The sequence below is a fragment of the Ranitomeya variabilis genome, chromosome 2, assembly GCF_051348905.1.
Source record: "Ranitomeya variabilis isolate aRanVar5 chromosome 2, aRanVar5.hap1, whole genome shotgun sequence".
In the NCBI taxonomy this organism is placed as follows: Eukaryota; Metazoa; Chordata; class Amphibia; order Anura; family Dendrobatidae; genus Ranitomeya; species Ranitomeya variabilis.
In genome coordinates, this window is record NC_135233.1 from 10,803,881 (window position 1) to 10,826,839 (window position 22,959).

The following is a 22,959-nucleotide window of genomic DNA, read 5'->3' on the forward strand; positions in this document are numbered from 1 at the left end:
GATGTCACCGCTGATCTCTGGTGATGGATAGGAGGCATTCTCAGTGATGTCACCGCTGATCTCTGGTGATGGATAGACGGCTGTGATGAACCCACACCTTGCCATCCCTCCTGATGTTACTATTATGTCAGAAGGATCACGTAATGTGGTCTCCCCACTTTTGCCAACTTGACGTTCTGTTAAGCCAATAAATGGACGTGTGAGATGAGAGAAGCCCAGGGTTAAATTCTATAATTAATCGCCTTAATGGCACACTGGACAATACACTATACACACAATGGTCAGATATGCAAATACAATAGTGGTAGAACAAAATTTGCAGAATATAAGTCAGTAACCTGTCAGATGAAAGGGCTGCCACCTGGGAGACTTGTGCTACCCTCTTTTCCTTGACTTCTTTCCCCTACAGTAAGTCGTCTCAACCTCAATAGGCCATGTTTTACACAATCATTTAACCCCTTTGAGTCACTATCCTCTGAGCTAAACCTAAATCCCTTCCCCTTGCCTCTAGCAGCTAAAAATTCCAAAACCTAAGATGGGTCATAACTCCATAATGAATGGTCCTAGGCGAGGCGGTTTTGGCATCATCGGATCCAGTGCAGTGAGGCCCCTGCTACGCTTTGAGACCCAACAGCTTTGCCACCTGGCTCCTACTAGCCATCCTGCGTATCTTCCCTGGACTGCTAGATCGGATCGAGACCCTGGAAGGCATTCGGCCCATTCTAGATATCTCAAAAATGTAACCGATCTGTGGCTATGACTTACAATATGTCCATATTCTCCTTATCAAGTCCTAGCTGTCTAAACAAAGCAGCTTGACCGCATGGTATCCATGTTGCAAGCATATCTGTTCTCCTGAGATTAGCTGGCTACAAGGTGTGAGATCTGTCACTCACAGCCTTTTCAGGCTTGACTCCCTGCTTAGCTAGATGTTGCAGCTGCACAAAGGAAGGGTGTTCTTTAATCCCATGCCAAGTAGGATACAAATGATTGACATGAAATTATGTTTCCAATATTCTTCACACCTCCCCCTTTAGAAGGCGCTAGGGGGCATCACTTTCCGCTGTTTTCCTGCATGTCCATCTGCAACCTGTTTGTCGGCTCCAGCATGGCAACCTCCCATTCATTCTGGATATGGTGTGTAACCAGCTGAGGAGGTTGTGGACCGTTTCCACGGTGAATTGGTGTTTGTATGTAATGGGTGCAGACTCTGCAGGGCCACACAATTGCCAGACATTCCTTCTCCATTGTGGAGTAGGCCACCTCCCTCGGCAGGAGCTTCCGACTCGGGTACAAAACGGGATTTGCCAAAGTCAGCTGCTTGTAGTACTGGGAAGCTGGAAAGGGCGGTCTTCAGCTTCCAGAAGGCTGTCTCAGTGGTTTGTTCAATCGACGGCCGAGGGCAGTTTCTTCTTGGTGATGTCCGTCAGGGGTTTCACAAGGCTACGATAGTGGGGGACGAACCTTCTGTAGTTAATGGCACTGCCTGTCACCTGTTATTTGGTTCTGGGGGTAGGCCAGGATGTGATGGCATCCACTTTCCTGGGCTCTAGTTTCCGAGCCCCACCTCTCCCCCACCCACCCAGTGTCCCAGGTAGTGGATTTTACTCGTACCCAACTGGCACTTTTCCAGTTTAATGGTCAAGCCTGCTCCGCTAATCCGCCCAAGCAACTGCGCCAGATGCTCTAGGTGATCCTCCCAGACTGGACAGAAGATTACAAAGTCGTCCAGGTATGCAGCCTCGTACCCTTCAAATCCATTGAGCAGCTTGTTGACCTTCCGCTGAAAAGTGGCAGGGACATTCTTCAATCCGATCAGCATCATCGTGGACTCGTACAGTCCGACTGAAAGCAGAGCGTTCCCGCACCTCACGGGTCAGGGAAATTTGCCAATATCCTCGGCTCAGGTCCATGATGGTCCTGGCCAACTGATTGAGCAGGTCATCGATGCGCGGCATTGGTTAAGCATCTGTGACCGCGTTGAGCCCCCTGTAGTCCACACACAACCAGGTCGTCCTGTCCTTTGGGACGAGGACTACAGGCGAGACCCAAGCGCAGCTGGATATTTGGATGACCCCCAGTTTCAGCATTTCGTCAATCTCCTGACGCATGTGCTGCTGCATCTCCAGGCAGACCCAATATGCTGAACTGTGGATTGAGGTGTCATTCCCTTGTGTCCATGTGATGAATGCCGACTTGGTCCTTCCGGGCTTGTTGCTCAACACATTCCAAAAGGGGTGTAGGGTGGCCCACATCTGGGACCATTGGTTCGACAAGAGCTGGTGAAAAACCTCCACATCCTGCTAGAGGGTCAGCAGGCGTCTTGTGGACAGATAAGGCAGAGAGAGTGTTTTGGTAAAGCACGTGATTCTACTGTTTACTGTAAATGGAATGAGACCTACAAATAAAAGAACACAGTAGTTAGTCAAATATGGTGAAGGGTCCAAGATATTTTGGGTTGTTTTGCTGCCTCTGGCACTGGGTGCCTTAACTGTGTGCAAGGCATCATGAAATGTGTAGATTCCCAAAAGGAATGTAGTGCATGGGGTCAGAAAACTGGGTTTGCATCCTGAGTCATGGGTCTGCCAGCAGGACAATGACCCCAAACATACTTAAAGCACCCAGAAATGGATGGAAACAAAGCGCTGGAGAGTTCAGAAGTGGTAATTCCAGCTCCAGTAGCGTAAAGTGTCCCCACCACTACCACTTACATACAAATGCTAGAGAGAAGCTGTGAATGGATACATTAAATCAGTTAATTTTGCTGAATTTGAGTACAGATCTCCGTTAAAAAAAACAACAAATTGGTCAATGAGTCCATGGAACCAGGCAGCAGCAAGGCTTAGAATTTATAAGGCAATAATCCCTGACTGTAATATGTAATAATATAATATGTAATAATAATATGTAATAATCCCTGTAATATGCTATACCTACTGGCACACCTCACCATAGAAGAATTGCAGATAAGAGCGGTATTATTATAACAGAATAGAATCGCTTTTTTCAGGACAAATTAAAATAGATTTGTTTAATGCAGCAGCATTAAGGACTGTTGTTTTATTAACCCTGTTGGGGAATATAGTGGAGTGTTTCTCAACTAATGAACCTGATAAGGAGGAGAAGAGGATCTTCTGCACTGGGTCATATACTAGTAGAACCCACTGGCTCTCTTGGTTTCAAAATGTTTCCCCTCAAGTAGATGGTTTAGCCTCAGAAAAGCATTTTTTTCCGTGGGTCTCCTACACTGGTAACGTGTGTGCACTAAGTGCAAAGGATGCCAAAAATTAGGAGTCACTCCAATACCCCTTTGAAGAGATGTAGTGGAAGGTCTCTGAATACATTTTTCCCCATTATTAACCCCTTCACGCCGCAGCCCATTTTCGTTTTTGCGTTTGTTTTTTGCTCCCAGACCAATAACTTTTTTATTTTTCCCTCAATATGGCCATGTGAGGGCTTGTTTTTTGCAGGACGATTGTACTTTTGAATGACACCATTGGTTTTACCATGTCGTGTACTGGAAAACGGGAAAGAAATTCCAAGTGTGGTGAAATAGAAAAAAAAAAGTTCAATTCCACAACTGTTTTTTTTTTTTTTTACCATGTTGACCTAGGGGGTATACATGTATATAAAAGAGTGTTCGAGGTGGCATCCTAAAAACCCTTAAAAAAAATTATAGTGAGGGTAGCATGATCACCTTGTTGATTTGGTGGTGAAGGAGGAGGACGACACAAAAAAGACGAAATCCTTAAGTGTATACCGATGTTTGGGTGGGAAGTGGTGCATGGGCATGCACCAGAAAAAATCCCCAAATGCTGCGTTTGAGTTTGTTCTGCTGCTGTCATTTGATAGTGTACAGGAGTCTGGCCCAATCCAGCCCTTGATCATTTTGATAAGAGTCAGCCTGTCAGCATTCTAAGGTGTCAGAGCGGCACTAAAACCCGCTCTGACAAAATGCTAGCGGCAGGGCAGGCCAGGACCTCCAAGGCGCAGAGAAGACAGTTCATGCCACATGTCCAGCTTGGATGCCCAATAGTTGTAAGGCACAGAGGAATCACGGAGAACACTGGTACAGTCGGCTAGGTACTCCTTCAGCATCTTCCTAAATGTTACCCTCCTTATCAGAGTACCCCACGCATCAGGGCCTGGTCGCTTGGAGGGTCTGAGAAAACTATCCCAGACCTTTGAGAATGTTCCCCCGCCTCTGCGGCATCTGGTGTGTGTCTGTGACCTCTGCCACCAGTGTTGTCAGATGGTAATTTTTTTTTAATAACTCTTCAACTTGGGCTTTTTGGTACTGCAACATTTTATTAGATCTCTTCTTGTAGCGTGGGTCTAGAAGGGTGACCAACCAGTAATTAGTTTTGGCCAAAAGGCTTACAACGCGAGGGTCCTGGGAAAGGCAGTGGGACTTAAAGTCAGCCTTGTGTTCCAGACTGCCAACAGCCAAGACTTCTCTGTCCCCACCAAGAGGACGACTGTCCATGTTGTCTTCTTCGTCCTTCCGCTCCTCCTAGTCTTCAGGCCATCCACACTGAACAGATGGGATGAAGGTGGTGGGGTTACTACTATTTGAAGCGGAGGCAACAAGCTCCTGTTCCTCCTCCTCCTCCTCATTATCACCCAATCCGCATTGACAAGATGAGATGAGGCTGGGCTGTGTTTCATCACCCTTATTAGTTTCTTGCTCCATCTCAACTTGCTCCTCCTGCAAAGCCTTTTCCTTAATTGTGAGCTTTTCAGTAGACCGAGAAGCAGGATAGTGCCGGTGATTATGGCGTCATCGCCGCTCAGCATCTTGGTCGACTCCTTAAAGTTGTGGAGAACTGCACAGATGTCAGACATCCATACCCACTCAACAGCTCTTATGTGCGGAAGATGACCGGAATACTGACGTGCATGGTGTAGCTGGTATTCAACTACTGCCCGTCAGCTTCTCACAAAGCCTTGCCAACATATGTAACGTTGAGTTCCAATGTGTGGTGACATTGCACCAACACCTCTCCCTGCTCTGCCTGTGTCTGGGGTGCAGTGTGACAAGCATGGCGTCCCTTGTCTTGTATAGACCTGATGACGCTATGTGGCTACGGCATGGACCGTGAGGCAATCTCCACATGTTCATTGGCTGTCTAAAAAGTGCCAAACGTGCGTGGCGGGGATTCGAGCTTGTCAATCCTATACTCGGTAATTTTTTTAAATAATGATGGTATCAGACACTTTATCAAATGTTTTGCTGAAGTCGAGATATACTATATCTACCGCATTTCCCTGATCAACCCAGCCAGTGATTCCATCATAGAGGGAAATTAGATTAGTCTGGCATGACTTGTTTGCTACAAACTCATGCTGTCTCTGGTTCATTATTGCATTTTTATCCAAGTACTTACATACATGCAGTTTAATAATTTGTTCACAGACCTTTCCTGGTATAGAAGTAAGGCTCACTGGCCTGTAATTTCCTGGCTCCATCGTCTTTCCTTTTTTGAAGATAGGAACAACATTTGCCCTTCTCCAATCTTATGGGACTTCTCCTGGTCGCCAGGATTTATCAAAGATTCTGGCTAGTGGTTCTTCAATTTCCTCTGCTAACTCTTTTTTTTTTTTTACCCTTCGCCACTACAGCACCCACATGAGAGAGGGGATCCGCTCATAGGAACAGGAAACCTACAGAATAAAAGGAGGCGGTCCCCCTCTCCTCCTCAGTTTAGGTTTCCTGTTCCTATAGGAATCCCAGAATACCTGCAGTGAAGAGGATTCCTGGGCCAAAAGCATCCGCCTGTGTGGTGTCCGAGGGGACAGCAGGGGCTGCGGTGCCAGATGCAGCGATGGGGGAGCCCCTGCTTGCAACCTCCCCCCTCGTCTGTCCGTCGATCCATGGTCCGGGTCTGGGGTGGGCCGCCCGGTACCATGAGGATGCGCGTGCTGCAGCTTTTTCAAAACTTGCAGCGGCTGCCTTGCGGTGAGGAGAGCGGAGTGTATGACCCGGAAGTAGCTGGAGTACTTCTGGGGAGGCAGGCGATGCGGCGCCAAATTTAAAAATGGCGGCGCGCGACGGAGTCTGTGTGTGTAACATTGCTTCACTGGCTGATGAAGCGCACCTACCCACAGCAGCGCAGCGTCCTCCCAGCAAGGAGGGAAACGCGAGAAGCGGCAGCGCAAAGAGCAGTGGTCGCCCGAGAGAACGAACTACCTACGACCCGGGTGTCTCCACCTCCAGAACCGGTACCTTTCAGCTACACTGGGTGAGCGTTAAAACCTTTTATATAAGCTGATCTATTCCTCCTATGTTCCCCTCTTCTTTTAGACTAAGAAATGGACACACAAGTCCAAACACAAAGAATGTGCCCTATGCACGCAGCTCCTCCCGGACTCATATATTAAAAGATTATGCCCCGACTGCATCAGTCTAACCTTACGGGAAGAAAGGGTAATGATGCCAACGGACATAAGAGCCATAATTCGGGAAGAAATACAGACTTTGGGGCAGGCCAGCGGTTCAAGTACATGCTTTCTGAGAAGATCCCTTTCACCAGTGGCCAGCTCAGATTCAGATGATGTGCAGGATAAATCCTCTGACACTCCAGAATCCCAATCAAGTTCATCAGAATATGAAGGTTGTCTTTGCCTCCCTGATGGTAGCATGGATAATTTAGTTAAATCTGCCAGAAATACGATGGGATGCCCTGATACAAAAGGATCTAAGTCCGCACAGGACATAATGTTTGCCGGGTTGGCCCAGAAAAAGCGTAGAACCTTTCCGGTAATCTCAACTATAAAAGAATTGATTAAAAAGGAATGGGATAAGCAGAACCTACCAGGATTTTTACCGTCATCCTCGAAGAGACACTACCCTTTTAGTGATGAGGAACTAAGTTCCTGGTCTAAGGTGGATGCCGCGGTGGCATCCACATCAAAACAATCTGTACTGCCAGTGGAAGATTCAGGGGTTTTACCGGACCCTCTAGATCGTAAGGCTGAAAACATGTTAAAAAGATCAAGGGAGGCCAACACGGGGGCATTCAAACCAGCCATTTCCAGTACATGTACCGCCAGATCACTATTAGTTTGGGTGGATCAATTGGAGGAGCAGATTAGAGGCAAAATACCCAGAGATAAAATTCTGCCAACAATCCCTCTAATAAAGGAAGCTGTAGAGTTTCTAGCGGACACATCAGCAGACTCCCTACGTTTGGCAGCCAGGTCAGCTGGATTGGCGAACACAGCCCGGCGAGCACTCTGGTTAAAGGTCTGGAAAGGAGACGCACAGACAAAAGCAAAACTGTGTGCTATCCCCTGCCAGGGTGAGTTCCTTTTTGGAAAGACGGTAGATGATCTTCTGACCAAAGCGGGGGAGAGAAAGAAGGGATCCCCTAATAAATCTCTCCCTTCCTACAGGAGAGCATTTACAAGACGCCCCTTTATCAGGAATAAAACATTCGAAACCCAAAGAGATTGTTGGGAGACAAAGGACACAAAACAGAAAGGTGCCTTGTTTAGTGGATCCTTTGGGGCAAGGCGTAACAAATTCCTCTTCTCCTCAAGTTGGTGGTAGGCTAAAATTGTTTTCCAAAAATGGAGACTTATAACATCAAGGCAGTGGATCCTTGACATCATAGAGTTCGGATTAAAATTAGAATTTGAACTAATTCCTCTGGATTCATTTATAGTAACATCTCTTAGGATGCCGGAACAACAAACGGCTCTTGAATTAGAGATCCTGTCCTTACTATCTAGAAAAGTTCTGATAGAGGTTCCCAAAGATCAGGAAGGAAGGGGGTTTTATTCCCCTTTATTTCTGATCACCAAACCTGACGGTTCATTCTGAACCATTATTAACCGCAAAAAATTAAATTCTTTTTTATATCACCGTAATAGCCTATTACCATCTCCCCATACACACCAAGCACCAACGGTACCTGAGAGTGGCAGTCAACCTGGCTGGACAGGTTCGTCACTTCCAATATGCAGCAATGCCCTTTGGTCTTTCGATGACTCCTCGTGTATTCACAAAAGTAATCCTAGAGGTGATGGCTTACCTGCGCCAACAGGACACGTTAATTGTACCGTAACTAGATGATTTTCTAGTGGTGGGAAGGTCTGACTCTCAGTGTGAGGATCGTCTATCTAATACAATTGCATCCCTGCAGGAGTTAGGATGGATCGTCAAATTCAAAAAATCCAGATTGGTTCCAGAAACCTTCCAGTCCTTCCTAGGACTACATCTAGACTCCGTAAGTCAGAGGTGTTTTCTTCCAGAGTCAAAAAAATTGACAATAATATCGAAGGTGACACTAGCAAGGAAAAATCCTAAGATGTCACTAAGGGAGGCCATGTCTATACTTGGATCCCTAACCTCGTGTATTCCAGCAGTTCCATGGGCCCAGTATCATATTAGGACCTTACAACATGAAATCCTATATGTTCAGGAGATCTCACAGGGTCATCTGGAAAGGAAATTAACTCTTTCCTAAAGTGTAATAGAATCCCTGGCCTGTTGGTTGGATATAGACCACCTTTCCAGAGGAGTACCCTGGATAATAGAGCCTTCCAGGATAATCACCACTGACGCTAGCCCCTCGGGATGGGGTGCCCACATGGGGGATCATTTAGCACTAGTGTTGAGCATTCCGATACCGCAAGTATCGGGTATCGGAATTCCGATACCGAGATCCTATACTTTTGTGGTATCGGGTATCGGTATCGAAACAACATTAATGTAATAATGTGTAAAAGAGAGAATTAAAATAAAAAATATTGCTATACTCACCTCTCCGACGCAGCCTGGACCTCACCGAGGGAACCGGCAGCGTTGTTTGCTTAAAATTCGCGCGTTTACTTCCTTACGTGAAGTCCCGGCTTGTGATTGGTCGCGTGCCGCCCATGTGGCCGCGACGCGACCAATCACAGCAAGCCGTGACGTAATTTCAGGTCCTTCAGGATTTTAAAATTACGTTCTGGCTTGTGATTGGTCGCGTCGCGGCCACATGGGCGACGCGACCAATCACAAGCCGTGACGTCACGGGAGGCTGGACACGCGCGCATTTTAAAATGTGTCAACCATCAGGGATACCGTCCGATACTTGAGTCCCATTGACTTGTATTGGTATCGGGTATCGGATTGGATCCGATACTTTGCCGGTATCGGCCGATACTTTCCGATACCGATACTTTCAAGTATCGGACGGTATCGCTCAACACTATTTAGCACAGGATCTCTGGAATCCTGCAGAGTCACTCTATTCTTCTAATTGGAAAGAGTTAAAAGCGGTTGGTCATGCTTTAAATCATTTTCTTCCACAGATTCAGGGAACACATGTAATAATCTTGTCGGACAATTCCACCGCAGTGGCATACGTGAACCGTCAAGGGGGGACACGATCGGAAAATCTTATGTCCATAGCAGCAGATATTTTCCAATTAGCATAATCCCATCTTTCATCCCTAACAGCCCTTCATATCAAAGGAATAGAGAACACAAGAGCAGACTAGAGCACGTCGAAACATGCTACGCCAGGGAGAGTGGACTCTCAACAATCATATATTCAAAAAGATAGTAAAATTATGGGGTACTCCACAAATAGATTTATTCGCCACCAGAGAGAACAGACAAGTACAAATGTTGGCTTCCCTGAACAAAATAGACCATCCAGACATGTTGGACTGTCTTCAGGATCCCTGGAAGTTCGATCTAGCGTATGCCTTTCCTCCGATGACACTAATTCCGCTGGTGCACCGGAAGATCAGGAGGGATCCTTATCGCACCCTTTTGGCCGAAGAGACCGTGGTTCTCTTGTCTCCAAGCCATGTCACTATGCGACCCTTGGATTCTTCCATCAGACCCGAAGCTGCTATCTCAAGGGCCATTCTTCCACCCTCAGGTGAAGGGACTACACTTGACGGCGTGGAATTTGAGAGGCAGCTATTAAGTTCAAGAGGCTTCTCTGAGGATCTTGTAAACACTCTGTTATTAAGTAGGAAAAAATTACTACGTCAATATACAGCAGAGTGTGGAAAAAATTCTTAAATTTTCATACGGAACCTTTCACTAGACAGGCTCCAATCTTGGCCATCCTAGAATTTTTACAGCAAGGTCGAGAACTGGGGTTATCAGTAAGCACCTTAAAAGTACAGAGTTCAGCCTTAGGGGCCCTGTATGGGTGCAATATAGCAGGGGACAGATGGGGATTCCTTAGGGCATGTGAGCGAAGTAACCCGGTCCACATACCACGTTTACCTCCATTGGATTTGAACCTAGTCCTCGATGCCTTAACTAGTTCCCCATTTCAGTCGCTAGATTCTATTTCCTTAAATATCTTGTCATTTAAGGTAGCTCTATTGGTAGCTTTAACATCAGCCAGAAGGGTCAGTGACATCCAGGCCCTCGACGTAGACCCACCCTACCTGTTAGTATTCCAAGACCGGATAATCCTTAAACCAGACCCCTCATACCTTCCCAAAGTGGCATCTAGCTATCGTAGGTCACAAGAAATATTTCTTCCTTCTCTGATACTCCAGTAACTCCAGAAGAACAAGAGTTCTATACCCTAGATAAGAGCCATCTTGAGCTATATAGAAAGATCTCAGGCCTGGAGGTAGAGTAGGGCTCTGTTTGTGTCCTTTCTGGGCCACAGGAAAGGATGTGGGGGTCACAAAAGCTATCTGCGTGGCTTATTCTTTAAAAGGTGAAGTTCCTCCGGAGGGCTTAACAGCACATTCTGCACGGGCCATGGCATCCTCCTGGGTGGAGAAAGCAGACGTGCCAATTGATTTAATATGTAAGGCCGCAACCTGGTCAACACCTTCCACTTCCTACAACCACTATTGACTCGATCTATCCACATCTGCTGACTTGGCTTTTGGTAGAGCTGTCCTTAGCACAGTAATCCCACCCAGGTGACATTTCTCTGAAAGTCTCTCATGTGGGTGCTGTCGTGGCGAAGGGTAAAAAGCCAGATTACTTACCGGTAATGCTCTTTTAATGAGTCCACGACAGCACCCATTCACTACCCTCCCTGGTCATACACGATTTCTTCCTTTTAAACTGACAGTGGATTGCCGTATAGAGTATTTTAAGGCATTGACGTTACCTGATATAAATTGAACTAAAACCTTGCGGATCCTCTCGTACTCTGAAAACTAAACTGAGGTGGGGAGGGGGACCGCCTCCTTTTATTCTGTAGGTTTCCTGTTCCTATGGGCAGATCCCCTCATGTGGGTGCTGTTGTGGACTCATTAAAAGAGCATTACCGGTAAGTAATCCGGCTTTTTGTATCATAGGATGTAACTCTCTGGACAAGGAGGTTTACATTCATGTAAATTAGCTCAGTGTTCCCTCATTATCTCTCTGTTTATGGATATTATGGATTATTTTCTGGATTATTTTCTTCCTTTGATGGCTCCCTGAAGATCAGTTGATGTTAGATTTTCTTTCTTAGAGAACATAGATGGCAAATTGGGAATTTATAAGTTCGGCTTCTCAGTATTTTTGACCACTTCACCCTTTTCATTCTATAGCATCTTTGACTTTTCTTTTGCTTTTTATCCCCAAATCCTTTCTTACTGCTTTTAGTCTCCCTCACAAGCCTCACTTCCTTAGTGGCTTTAGCTCTTCTAACTCGTGCCCTGCATTCCCTGCAGACAGCATCATATTCTTCTTTAGATTTGCCTCCTCTTTCCATTTAATATACATTTCTTTTTTCCTTTTTAACAATTGATAAGTTGTGTGTTCATGCTTCCTGCTTTCTTTAATGCTTCCAATTCTTCCTCCTTTTCGGGATAGTTACTGATTGTGAGAATTTCATTTAGTGTAATCTCCCCTCCTTCTTGCATGGGTCCCCGCTCTGCAGTGTGTAACCCTCTCTCTGTCTCTTTGCAGATCAAGACGAGGCGACCACCCCCATCCTGGTCCTCTCGGACACTGAGGACAGCCCCCTTCGCTCTGACTTATCCATTCTGTCCAGCAGTGAGGACATGGACGACCTGTCTGACAGTGAGGAGTTCCACAGCTTCTTCTCTGACGATGAATTTGACAGTGACGATCGGGAGGATCTGTTCTCTGATGACTACATGTATGATGATGATGATTATGATGATGACGATGAAGACTTCTTTTCTTTAGCATAGGGGTCGAAGGAGCGGGCGGATTAAAACTCTGCAACGTTCACTGCCCTTGCTAAGAATTAGTTTTTCGGCTGCAGGTGGAGTGAAGAGCGTTGCGCACTGTCGGGAGGGCGATATTTATTTTGTATTGGGTTCTGTACAGGATCGGACCGACTGGGTCTGGTTGTAAAATGTCTGCATTTTGTTCTGGTAATACAATGATTACACTTCTTCAGTTGCCCGCCGGTGTTGGGGGTCTTCAATTGTCCTATCTGCCTCAACCCTGTTCTGCGGGATCACGGGTCACCATATCCTCTCCACCCTGCCGGGTCATTGGTGGCTGTAGTTGCAGCGCATCCTCCCTGCTGGGTCATTGGTTGCTAGGACTGCACCGCCCCCTCCCTGCCGGGTCATTGGTGGCTGTAGTTGCAGCGCATCCTCCCTGCTGGGTCATTGGTTGCTAGGACTGCACCGCCCCCTCCCTGCCTGGTCATTGGTTGCTAGGTCTGCACCGCCCACTCTTTGCTGCTGGGTCACTGATCACCATGACTGCACTGCCCACCTCGCTGCCGGGTCACTGTGTGTACATCGCCCGTGCTCTGCCGGGTCACTGCAACTGCACCGCCCCTGCTCCGCCCAGGTCACTTGTTGCCGTGACTACACCATTCCTGCTCTGCCCAGGTCACTTGCTGCCGTGACTACATCGCCCCTGCTCTGCCCAGGTCACTTGCTGCCGTGACTACATCGCCCCTGCTCTGCCCAGGTCACTTGCTGCCGTGACTGCACCGTCCCCTGCTGTGCCCGGGTCCCTGGTCGCGCCGTGACTGCACCGCCCCCTCTGCCCGGGTCACTGGTCGCCGTGACTGCGCCTTGGGCTGATTCCTAGCCTTTATTTATTTCCATGCACATCACTGGCTGCACCTACATATCGGCCGGGGCGTAGACTCCACCATGCTTTACACTTCAGCTCTGCTTGTTTGCAGTGGCATCACCTCTTCATACAATGGTAAATCACGATTGTGTCCCACCAGAGGACGCCCCAATAATTCCATTGAATCCGCGTCTTCCTTCCTCTGTGTCACTGCACAGTTGTGGGGGTAATTATCTAGGGTCCTGTGAAGCCCCCTCTGCCAGGTTTGTTGTTCCTGTCCCCTCTGGTGAGTGTCAGGATCCGCACCCCGGGGACACCTCACCCGCGCCCCAGCTGGAGGCCTCAGAGCCCACGTGCCCCGACATCAATCATCTCGTTGGACTGGTTCTGTGGGTCCATGATTAACCCCTTCCGTGCTGGACTCTGCACACTGGGAACCACATTGTAAGACAAATCTTTGCCTGCTGCGCACAGCGGACCCCGGCGGGGATGACAGTGCAGATTAGTGGAAGCACAGAGAGTTCCAGCTGCCGCGGTCAGAACATTGTCCCAAAAAAGTATTTGGATATTAGGGACAAAAGGAACAATAAAAAGCTCTAATACCAGGGGCCTAGTGCCAACCAGAGAAAGATCGGTCATGGTGCTGCCACCACCAGGAAATGAAGTGTCCAGAACCCACTGACCACCAGGGGCCCGGGCATGAGCGTGTGCTACTGACCACCAGGGGCCCGGGCATGAGCGTGTGCCACTGACCACCAGGGGCCCGGGCGTGAGCGTGTACCACTGACTACCAGGGGCCCGGGCGTGAGCGTGTACCACTGACCACCAGGGGCCTGGGCATTCACTGTGCTGTCCACCAAATATTTTAGGTTCCTCTGTGCTCTGGACACTGGAGCACTTTTCTCTGTCTGAATAATGGTTGCAGCAGGAAGTGCTTCACCTCCAGAGCAGAACTCATCGCTGATCTTATCTGTCCTGATGGGGGAGGGGATGGCACTGAAACCTTTGTACAGATTGGTTTCACTTTACTAAAATGTTACAAAATTTTGCTGATTTTTTTTTTTCAGAGAAACCTTCAAATAAGGAAGGAAGTTACTAATCAAATAAAATAATCCGAGAAATTTAGCCTGTCCTCCGCTCGCACCAGTCCTGCAGCCTGTCCTCCACTCTACCCCAGTCCTGCAGCCTGTCCTTCGCTCGCACCAGTCCTGCAGCCTGTCCTCTGCTCACCCCAGTCCTGCAGCCTGTCCTCCGCTCGCACCAGTCCTGCAGCTTGTCCTCCGCTCACCCCAGTCCTGCAGCCTGTCCTCTGCTCACCCCACTCCTGCAGCCTGTCCTTCGCTCGCACCAGTCCTGCAGCCTGTCCTCCGCTCACCCCAGTCCTACAGCCTGTCCTCCGCTCACCCCAGTCCTGCAGCTTGTCCTCCGCTCGCAGCAGTCCTACAGCCTGTCCTCCGCTCACCCCAGTCCTGCAGCCTGTCCTCCGCTCGCACCAGTCCCGCAACCTGTCCTTCGCTCGCACCAGTCCTGCAGCCTGTCCTCCATTCTACCCCAGTCCTGCAGCCTGTCCTTCGCTCGCACCAGTCCTGCAGCCTGTCCTCTGCTCACCCCAGTCCTGCAGCCTGTCCTCCGCTCACCCCAGTCCTGCAGCCTGTCCTTCGCTCGCACCAGTCCTGCAGCCTGTCCTCCGCTCACCCCAGTCCTACAGCCTGTCCTCCGCTCACCCCAGTCCTGCAGCTTGTCCTCTGCTCACCCCAGTCCTGCAGCCTGTCCTCCGCTCGCAGCAGTCCTACAGCCTGTGCTCCGCTCACCCCAGTCTGCAGCCTGTCCTCCGCTCGCACCAGTCCTGCAGTCTGTCCTTCGCTCGCACCAGTCCTGCAGCCTGTCCTTCGCTTGCACCAGTCCTGCAGCCTGTCCTCCGCTCACCCCAGTCTGCAGCCTGTCCTCCGCTCGCAGCAGTCCTGCAGCCTGTCCTTCGCTCGCACCAGTCCTGCAGTCTGTCCTTCGCTCGCACCAGTCCTGCAGCCTGTCCTTCGCTTGCACCAGTCCTGCAGCCTGTCCTCCGCTCACCCCAGTCTGCAGCCTGTCCTCTGCTCGCACCAGTCCTGCAGCCTGTCCTTCGCTCGCACCAGTCCTGCAGCCTGTCGTCCTGCCCCGCAGCTCACATCATCCTGCAGCCTGTCCAGACACTTCTGTTTCGAGGGTTGAGTGTTGCTGATGACGTCTTGTCTGCCCATATCTGACAGGAAACACGCACTGTCGGCAGTTAAATTGCACATGGGCCGTCGGGTTTGTACAGTCCGGCAGGTAACGTGCAGACACTTTGTCATCAGCGCTGCCCACCTCCTGATACAGCAGTGCCGGCATCCCTGTAATGTGATGCGCCGAGCTGAGCAGTTCTTCACGTATCAGGTCTCGTAAAGCAATTACTGGTGCTTAGAATAACACGGCTGCATTGTTTCAGAAATGGCGCCACTGCGGCCCATGTTCTTGCCCGGTATTACAGCTCGGCTGATGATGATGATGAAGCTTCCTGTGACCTCTGATATTCCGGCCTCGGCCCTGCATTGTGTCTCACACCCCGGTCTTTATAGGCTTATAAATGAGGTCACGGCACATAGACGTGTAATGACACAGGGTGACACCTTCCCCTAGTGTCGGGCTGGGGCCATTTATTGGGGAGGGGTGAGACATGGAGGTCAGGGGCCGCCGGTGCCCCCACATTCTCAGGGTATGATACTCAGTTCTGGGCGAGTATAAGATGAGGAGATGCTAATGAGCTCCGGCCCAGAAGATACTGCAGCTCATTTACATATTTCTCCCAAGGAGCATTGCCTGTAAGACTCGCTGCAGCCGCTGGATCTCCAGAAGCGGCCGAGAGGACATGTTGCTAAACGTGCAGACAGATGTTCCGTCCAGGGCACCAGGAAAGTTGGGTGACAACCTCTGAAGACAGCGATCATTGGGTCTTGTTCACATGGCGGAGCCCAGTTTCCAGGATTTGGAGACTTCTGGTCCAGTTGGATATAAAATGTCATTATCCTCAGCATCCGCCATCACACAGGAGCCGACACTAATTGCCTATCACTCCCATCATTACAGAGGATGTGTCACAGCTGCTCAGCGCTTCATGGCTCCAAACCTTATGATGAGGGTGATAGTGATGACGGTCAGGGCTGTAGGTCTGGCGGAAACAGAGAAGAGCTCCTGTGCAAGAACAATAAATGGGCCCAAGAGCTACTAAAAATGCAAACTTGGAGGTAGAAATGGGGCCTCTTACCTCTTGGGCCCCTGTGTGGCCGCACAGGTTGCACCAATTATGGCAGCTCCAGAGCAATGTGTTGCTCCTCTAATGATGGCGGTTGTGGCAGTGATGAGGGTAGTAGTTCTGGTGACTTGCAGGCAGGGTCGGTGTCGACACCCGGGCAAGTTCCGGGTCCTGAGCAGTCGGTAGGAGGGCCCACTCACTGTCGGGGACACCGGCGCACTATGCCCCTCCCCCACTTGCTCAGGGACCAAGTACTTGTGATACCTCTCCCCGTTCTTCTACATCTTCTGACTCTGTGACGTTTCAGGTCAGAGGGCGCAATGACGTCACTATAGCGCGCTCTGCTCTGAACAGTCACTGCAGGGAGATGAAAGGCCGATGCTGAGGAGTCCAGACCTCTGGCCAGCGAGGAGAGGTATTACATATTTTATTTATGTTTGAAGCAATATATGGGGCCCATTCTGTATGGAGCAATATATGGGGCTCATTATTCTGTATGGAGCATTTTATGGGGCCCATTATACTGTATGGAGCAATATATGGGGCTCATTATTCTGTATGGAGCATTATATGTGGCTCATTATACTATATGGAGCATTACATGGGGTTCATTACACTGTATGGAGCATTATATGTGGCTCATTGTGTATGGAGCATTACATGGGGCTCATTGTGTATGGAGCATTACATGGGGCTCACTATTCTTTATGGAGCATTATATGGGGCCTATTCTGTATGGAGCATTATATTTAGCTCATTATTCTGTATGGAGGAATATATGGGGTAAACTATACTGAATGGAGCAATATATGGAGTTAAATATTTTGGTGCAATATATGGGGCTCATTATTCTGTATGGAGCACTATATGTGGCACATTATACTGTATAGAGCATTATATGTGGTTCATTATACTGAATGGAACAGTATATGGGGTTCATTATACTGCATGGAGCATTATATGGGGCTCATTATACTGTATGGAGCATTTTATGGGGCTCATACTGTATGGAGCATTATATGGGGTTCATTATACTGCATGGAGCATTATATGGGGCACATTATACTGTATGGAGCATTTTATGGGGCTCATTATACTGTATGGAGCATTTTATGGGGCTCACTTTATGAAGGCTTTGCGCACTCTGGTGCTGCCCTTTTTCCCGCATTATTGGTCATCCTCCTGTCACGTGGGTGCTGCGCCGCTGTCCTCCTTTAGGTTACTCTGATTCTCCGGTGACGTCACATCAGATGGTTCCCTATGGTGACGTTGTGACCTCCTGCTCCTAATGTGTTGGATTTTTCTCGCCGGTCACAGGTGACCCTTACTCTTCAATGTAAGACACAGAGCGGCGACCATCCTGCGAGCGCCGTCCGTCCTGCGAGCGCCGTCCGTCCTGCGATCCGTCCTGCGAGCGCCGTCCGTCCTGCGATCCGTCCTGCGAGCGTCGTCCGTCCTGCGAGCGCCGTCCGTCCTGCGAGCGCCGTCCTTCCTGCGAGCGCCGTCCGTCCTGCGAGCGCCGTCCGTCCTGCGAGCGCCGTCCTTCCTGCGAGCGCCGTACGTCCTGCGAGCGCCGTCCTTCCTGCGAGCGCCGTCCGTCCTGCGAGCGCCGTCCTTCCTGCGAGCGCCGTCCTTCCTGCGAGCGCCGTCCGTCCTGCGAGCGCCGTCCTTCCTGCGAGCGCCGTCCGTCCTGCGAGCGCCGTCCGTCCTGCGAGCGCCGTCCGTCCTGCGAGCGTCGTCCTTCCTGCGAGCGCCGTACGTCCTGCGAGCGCCGTCCGTCCTGCGAGCGCCGTCCGTCCTGCGAGCGCCGTCCTTCCTGCGAGCGCCGTCCTTCCTGCGAGCGCCGTCCTTCCTGCGAGCGCCGTCCTTCCTGCGAGCGCCGTCCGTCCTGCGAGCGCCGTCCTTCCTGCGAGCGCCGTCCGTCCTGCGAGCGCCGTCCGTCCTGCGAGCGCCGTCCGTCCTGCGAGCGTCGTCCGTCCTGCGAGCGTCGTCCTTCCTGTACAGCCGCCGCCCCCACGGTCTACGAGTCGTCGCTGTGTGTCCCGCCAGTCGCTCACCGTGTGTTCGGTTGCAGACTGCTGGACGCACCGCTGCTGCCGATCAGGTGTCAGCGCTCCGCCATCATAGACAGAAAGTAACTGCGACTTATTTACTGTTCTGTGACGAGAAAAACTGCAGAAACTTGTTGTTTGCACAAAGTCTGTGGCGGCCGGAGCCTCGGGCAACGTTCACACATTCCGGATTTTGCATCAGGATTTGTAGCCGAAACTAACAGTGGAACAGAGGAAAAGAGTAATAGAAACTCGTCCCCACTTCTGGATTCTCAGCCATTGCTGGCGAGAACTACTGACCGGACACGGACCGTGTGCACGCGGCCTCGTACTTATGTTACTCACATCCAATGCTGGTGCCCCCTGAGTGTCAGACCCCCCTATAGTCGGGACACCCCCCCCCCCCCCCCTCTATTAACTCCTTACGCTCTGACGTTTAAGGAACTTGCTGATGTACTGGCAGCTGTGCCCTTAGTAGACATGGCCGACCCGGCGTTCACCCCGCTCCTCATTGGCGGAAAGTTTGTGTTGGACACTCCCCTGTGGGCGGTCCCGCCGCTCAGTGCGTCGTCAGTGCTGTGTGATTGGTGGTCAGGGCGTGACGTCACGCAGCCCGTGGACGGGTAAAGTCCGAGCAGTCAGTTCAGGTGTTCGGTACCTGGAGGACGGAGGAGCCGCGGGCGGCGGAGACTGAGGGGCTGCGGAGCCCGGGAGGGGCGGACACTGCGGCCGCGGGAGAGACGGAGTAACCGGGGCAGGAAGTGATAGCAGGAAGGGGCGACTGAGCGCAGTGTGAGGGGCTGTGATGTACTGGGGGGTATAGCGGTATATAGCGGGGGCTTCTGGTACAGGGGTCTACAGCAGGGGCAGTGGTTATCTAGCGCTGTACAAGGAGTGTGTAGTTTGTCTGTGGGGTACAGGGCTGTATACTGGGGGCTGCTGGCAGGGTGTAGTATACAGAGGGCGTATATTGGCGCTGTGGGTACATAGTGGGGTACAGGGCTGTATATACAGGGACAGGGTGTATATTGGGGGCAGTGGATATACAGGGGGTGTATATTGGGGGCTGTGGATATACAGGGGGTGTATATTGGGGGCTGTGGATATACAGGGGGTGTATATTGGGGGCTGTGGATATACAGGGGGTGTATATTGGGGGCTGTGGATATACAGGGGGTGTATATTGGGGGCTGTGGATATACAGGGGGTGTATATTGGGGGCTGTGGACATACAGGGGGTGTATATTGGGGGCTGTGGATATACAGGGGGTGTATATTGGGGGCTGTGGATATACAGGGGGTGTATATTGGGGGCTGTGGACATACAGGGGGTGTATATTGGGGGCTGTGGCTATACAGGGGGTGTATATTGGGGGCTGCTGCACGGTGCAGTCGCAGGGGATACGGCTCGGCTGAGGCAGGGGCGCCTTGTTGGCTCTCAGTCCCGTCCCCTCCCCTCCCCCGTCGGTGCCCATTTCTTGCCATGCGGCTGACACTGCACAAGAAGAAGATCGCCGCCCTGCTGCTGCTCCTGGGGATGGCATTCGGCACCTGGCTGCTGCTCACGTCCTCCCGTCTGGACGACGCTCCCCCCACAGAGACGCTGTCCGGTGAGAGGAGAGACCCCTCTGGTTTCCGGCCCCCGCAGGGTGCCCCGCTACACATGAGACTGGCAGCGTACCGTAACAACCTGCGCCAGCCGGTCCTCAACGCAGAACTGTTTCCTGGTCGTCCGGAGCTGGTGGTGGTGGTGCAGGTCCACGGGGGGCCGGGCAGTGGGTCCAGGCTGCAGTTACTGGCCGAGTCTCTGCAGAGCGCTGGGCCCGGTGCCACCGGCCGCCTCCTGCTGGTGCTGAGCATGGAGCAGCCGAGCCCAGAGGCCACCGAAGCCATGAGGGCCATAGACTTTTGCCGGGTGCTGCCTCTCTACTTCCCGTACAGTCTGAGCTTCTACCCGAATGAGTTTCCTGGCAGTGACCCAGCCGACTGCCCGCGGGATCTGCCCAAAGAGTCTGCCCTGCTGAAGGGCTGCACCAACGCGGAGTACCCCGACAGCCACGGGCACTACCGGGAGGCCGCCTTCACCCAACACAAGCACCACTGGTGGTGGAAGCTGCACTTCTCCTGGGAGCGGGTGCGGGAGCTGAGCGGGCACAGCGAGCACGTCCTGTTCCTAGAGGAGGGTGACTACCTGCTCCCGGACTGGCTGCACGTCCTGCGGCTCATGCAGAAGCAATGCCGGGAGGAAGGCTGCCACATGCTGAGCCTGGGGGGCAGCAGTGTCCCGGAGCCCACCCCGGAGCCGCAGCAGATGGAGCTGAGCAGCTTTGTGGCCTCGCGGCACAGCGCCGCCATCACCATGCCACGAGAGACATACTACCAGCTGATGGGCTGCCTGGCGGAGTTCTGCACCTACGATGACTACAACTGGGACTGGAGCTTGCAGCACGTTTCTGCCGCCTGCCTGGCACACCCGCTCAAGGTGCTGTCCGCCCGCCAACCACGAGTGCTGACGCTGCCCGCCAAGGCTGAGGACGGCGACATGTGCGGGCGCTCCGGGCCCTGCCCCAATATCGACGCCGCCTCCCAGTCTCTGCGGGCAAAAGTGCGGGAACTGAGCGGCCAACTCTTCCCAAAGACCATGACTGTAGCCAGCCGGCAGCAAGAAGTGCGCAACCCCCCGGCCATGAAGAACGGCGGCTGGGGGGACATCCGGGACCACACACTGTGCCAGTCCTATGCCCGGCTCTGAATGTCCAGCCGATGACCACCGCTCTCCACACTCAGGGATTACTGCCGCTGATACCAGGGAATCGCTGCTTGTTATGTCGATGCCCGGAGCCGCCATCTTGGTTCTTCCGGGAAAAGAAGTGAATTTGTTAAATATAAATTATTTTCTTGACTTTTCCATTTTCCTACGTGGAGTCAGCGGCGCCCGACCACAGCAGGATGGGGGTCCGTCCGCAGCCAAAACCCCACAATTATCTACAACACCACTGGGCTGCAGTGGTCAGGACATGCTGGGAGATGTAGTTCCACAGAGCAGTGCTGGCTGATGACTTAACCTATTGTTTGCTGGGAGGGGGCACAGACTAATGCCACCATATCCCCCGCTGTCCCTCCCTTGTCTGGTGTTTCTCTCAGGGGCGCAGTTCCAGTACTGCAGGGGTTAATGAGCAGCCGGTCGGTCCTGTTTTGGGGCGGCTGCACAACATTCTGCTCCGCCAGTTTCCCGGCATTCCCTCCTGTCTGCTGGTGTCCTGCCTGAATCCACATACCGAGCGCTGACAGATCTCCGGTGCCTCGCGCCTCTGTGTGCACATAACAAATATGAACTGTCAGAGCCGCCGTCCCTTTATTAACTGCACATATAATCTGTTTACTGGATGAGACGATGCAGGGTGCGGTGCCTCGCGCCTCCGTCCTGGCAATGACGCCTATTATCAGGGTGGATAGAAGCTGTATGTACCAAATGCTGAGTGTTCATCGGCTGCCTCGCGCCTCCATCATGTCAGACGATTGCACTGAAGCTGCGTGCCAGGTGCCGCCCGGTGTGCCAGGTGCTGGTGATATCATTGAGGTGCGAGGTTGGTGCATTGTAAGCCTTAATCACGGTGATGGTGGTCAGCCTCCCAACGGGCACCGCTAATGCCATGTATAAGAGGCTGGCACCTGTGACGCTGCCAGGCAGGATGTTACTGAGCACCTCGTGCCTCACTCAGGGTGGGCAGAATAGTACCCACGTGTCTTATACGCTCTGTGAGGTGTCAGGTGCCTCATTGTACCCACATGCTGTATATCCTCTGTGAGGTGTCAGATACCTCGTGCCTCGTTGTACCCACATGCCTTATACGCTCTGTCAGGTGCCTTATACGCTCTGAGGTGTCAGGTGCCTCATTGTACCCCCGTGCCATGTATGGTCTGTGAGGCGTCAGGTGCCTCATTGCACCCCCGTGCCTTATACGCTCTGTGAGGTGTCAGATACCTCGTGCCTCGTTGTACCCATGTGCCTTATACGCTCTGTGAGGTGTCAGGTGCCTCATTGTACCCCCGTGCCTTATACGCTCTGAGGTGTCAGGTGCCTCATTGCACCCACGTGCCTTATACGCTCTGTGAGGTGTCCCGTGCCTCATTGTACCCCCGTGCCTTATACGCTCTGAGGTGTCAGGTGCCTCATTGTACCCACATGCTGTATATCCTCTGTGAGGTGTCAGATACCTCGTGCCTCGTACCCACATGCCTTATACGCTCTGTCAGGTGCCTTATACGCTCTGAGGTGTCAGGTGCCTCATTGTACCCCCGTGCCATGTATGGTCTGTGAGGCGTCAGGTGCCTCGTGCCTCCGTCTTTTCTGCTTTTGTATTTAATGAATTACAGATGATTTTATAATGAATTTCTTGATTCACGGAAATATAAAGTTTAATCTTTTGCTCTTGTGTTTTCTGAGTTTCTCTCTCGGTCTCCACATTCGGTGCTCGGGACGGACGGCGTCGCTGCTGCAGTCATAAAATACGGTAATGATGAAATAAAGAGCGGATTGATGGGGCGGCCCCCAGAAGGTGCAGGACTCGCCCTGGTTGGCTGCGGGGCCCCTCATTGCAGAGATTCTGATATACAAGGTTGTGCAGTTGATCCTGACTGAGGTGTCTGACCGCAGAGGATGAGATGGG

The 22,959-nt window shown here is 51.4% G+C and overlaps 2 protein-coding genes across 10 annotated transcripts in view; both read left to right on the forward strand.

Annotated features, from left to right (window-relative positions):
* Window positions 1-12,340, forward strand: part of RNF8 (ring finger protein 8) — a 31,937-nt gene extending 19,597 nt beyond the window's left edge. For both annotated transcript variants that reach the window (XM_077281974.1, XM_077281975.1), the window contains exon 8: window positions 11,876-12,340. In XM_077281974.1, coding sequence (XP_077138089.1) covers window positions 11,876-12,123 — 248 coding nt within the window. In that variant the 3' untranslated portion in view covers window positions 12,124-12,340. The remainder of the gene's footprint in view (window positions 1-11,875) is intronic.
* Window positions 12,341-19,619: 7,279 nt separating this feature from the next.
* LOC143804168 (alpha-1,6-mannosyl-glycoprotein 2-beta-N-acetylglucosaminyltransferase-like) lies at window positions 19,620-22,721 on the forward strand. 8 transcript variants are annotated; one of them, XM_077281984.1, is made up of 3 exons: window positions 19,620-22,171; window positions 22,361-22,413; window positions 22,573-22,721. In XM_077281984.1, exon 1 carries the CDS (start codon window positions 19,773-19,775, stop codon window positions 21,039-21,041), a length of 1,269 nt encoding a protein of 422 aa, XP_077138099.1. In that variant the 5' UTR covers window positions 19,620-19,772; the 3' UTR covers window positions 21,042-22,171; window positions 22,361-22,413; window positions 22,573-22,721. The 8 variants fall into 8 exon arrangements, with proteins under 8 accessions (XP_077138099.1, XP_077138096.1, XP_077138092.1 ...); XM_077281981.1 differs by lacking the exon at window positions 22,573-22,721 and adding an exon at window positions 22,225-22,277 and having other exon boundaries at window positions 19,620-22,178; window positions 22,324-22,462; XM_077281977.1 differs by having other exon boundaries at window positions 19,620-22,413.
* The last annotated feature ends 238 nt before the right edge of the window (window positions 22,722-22,959 follow it).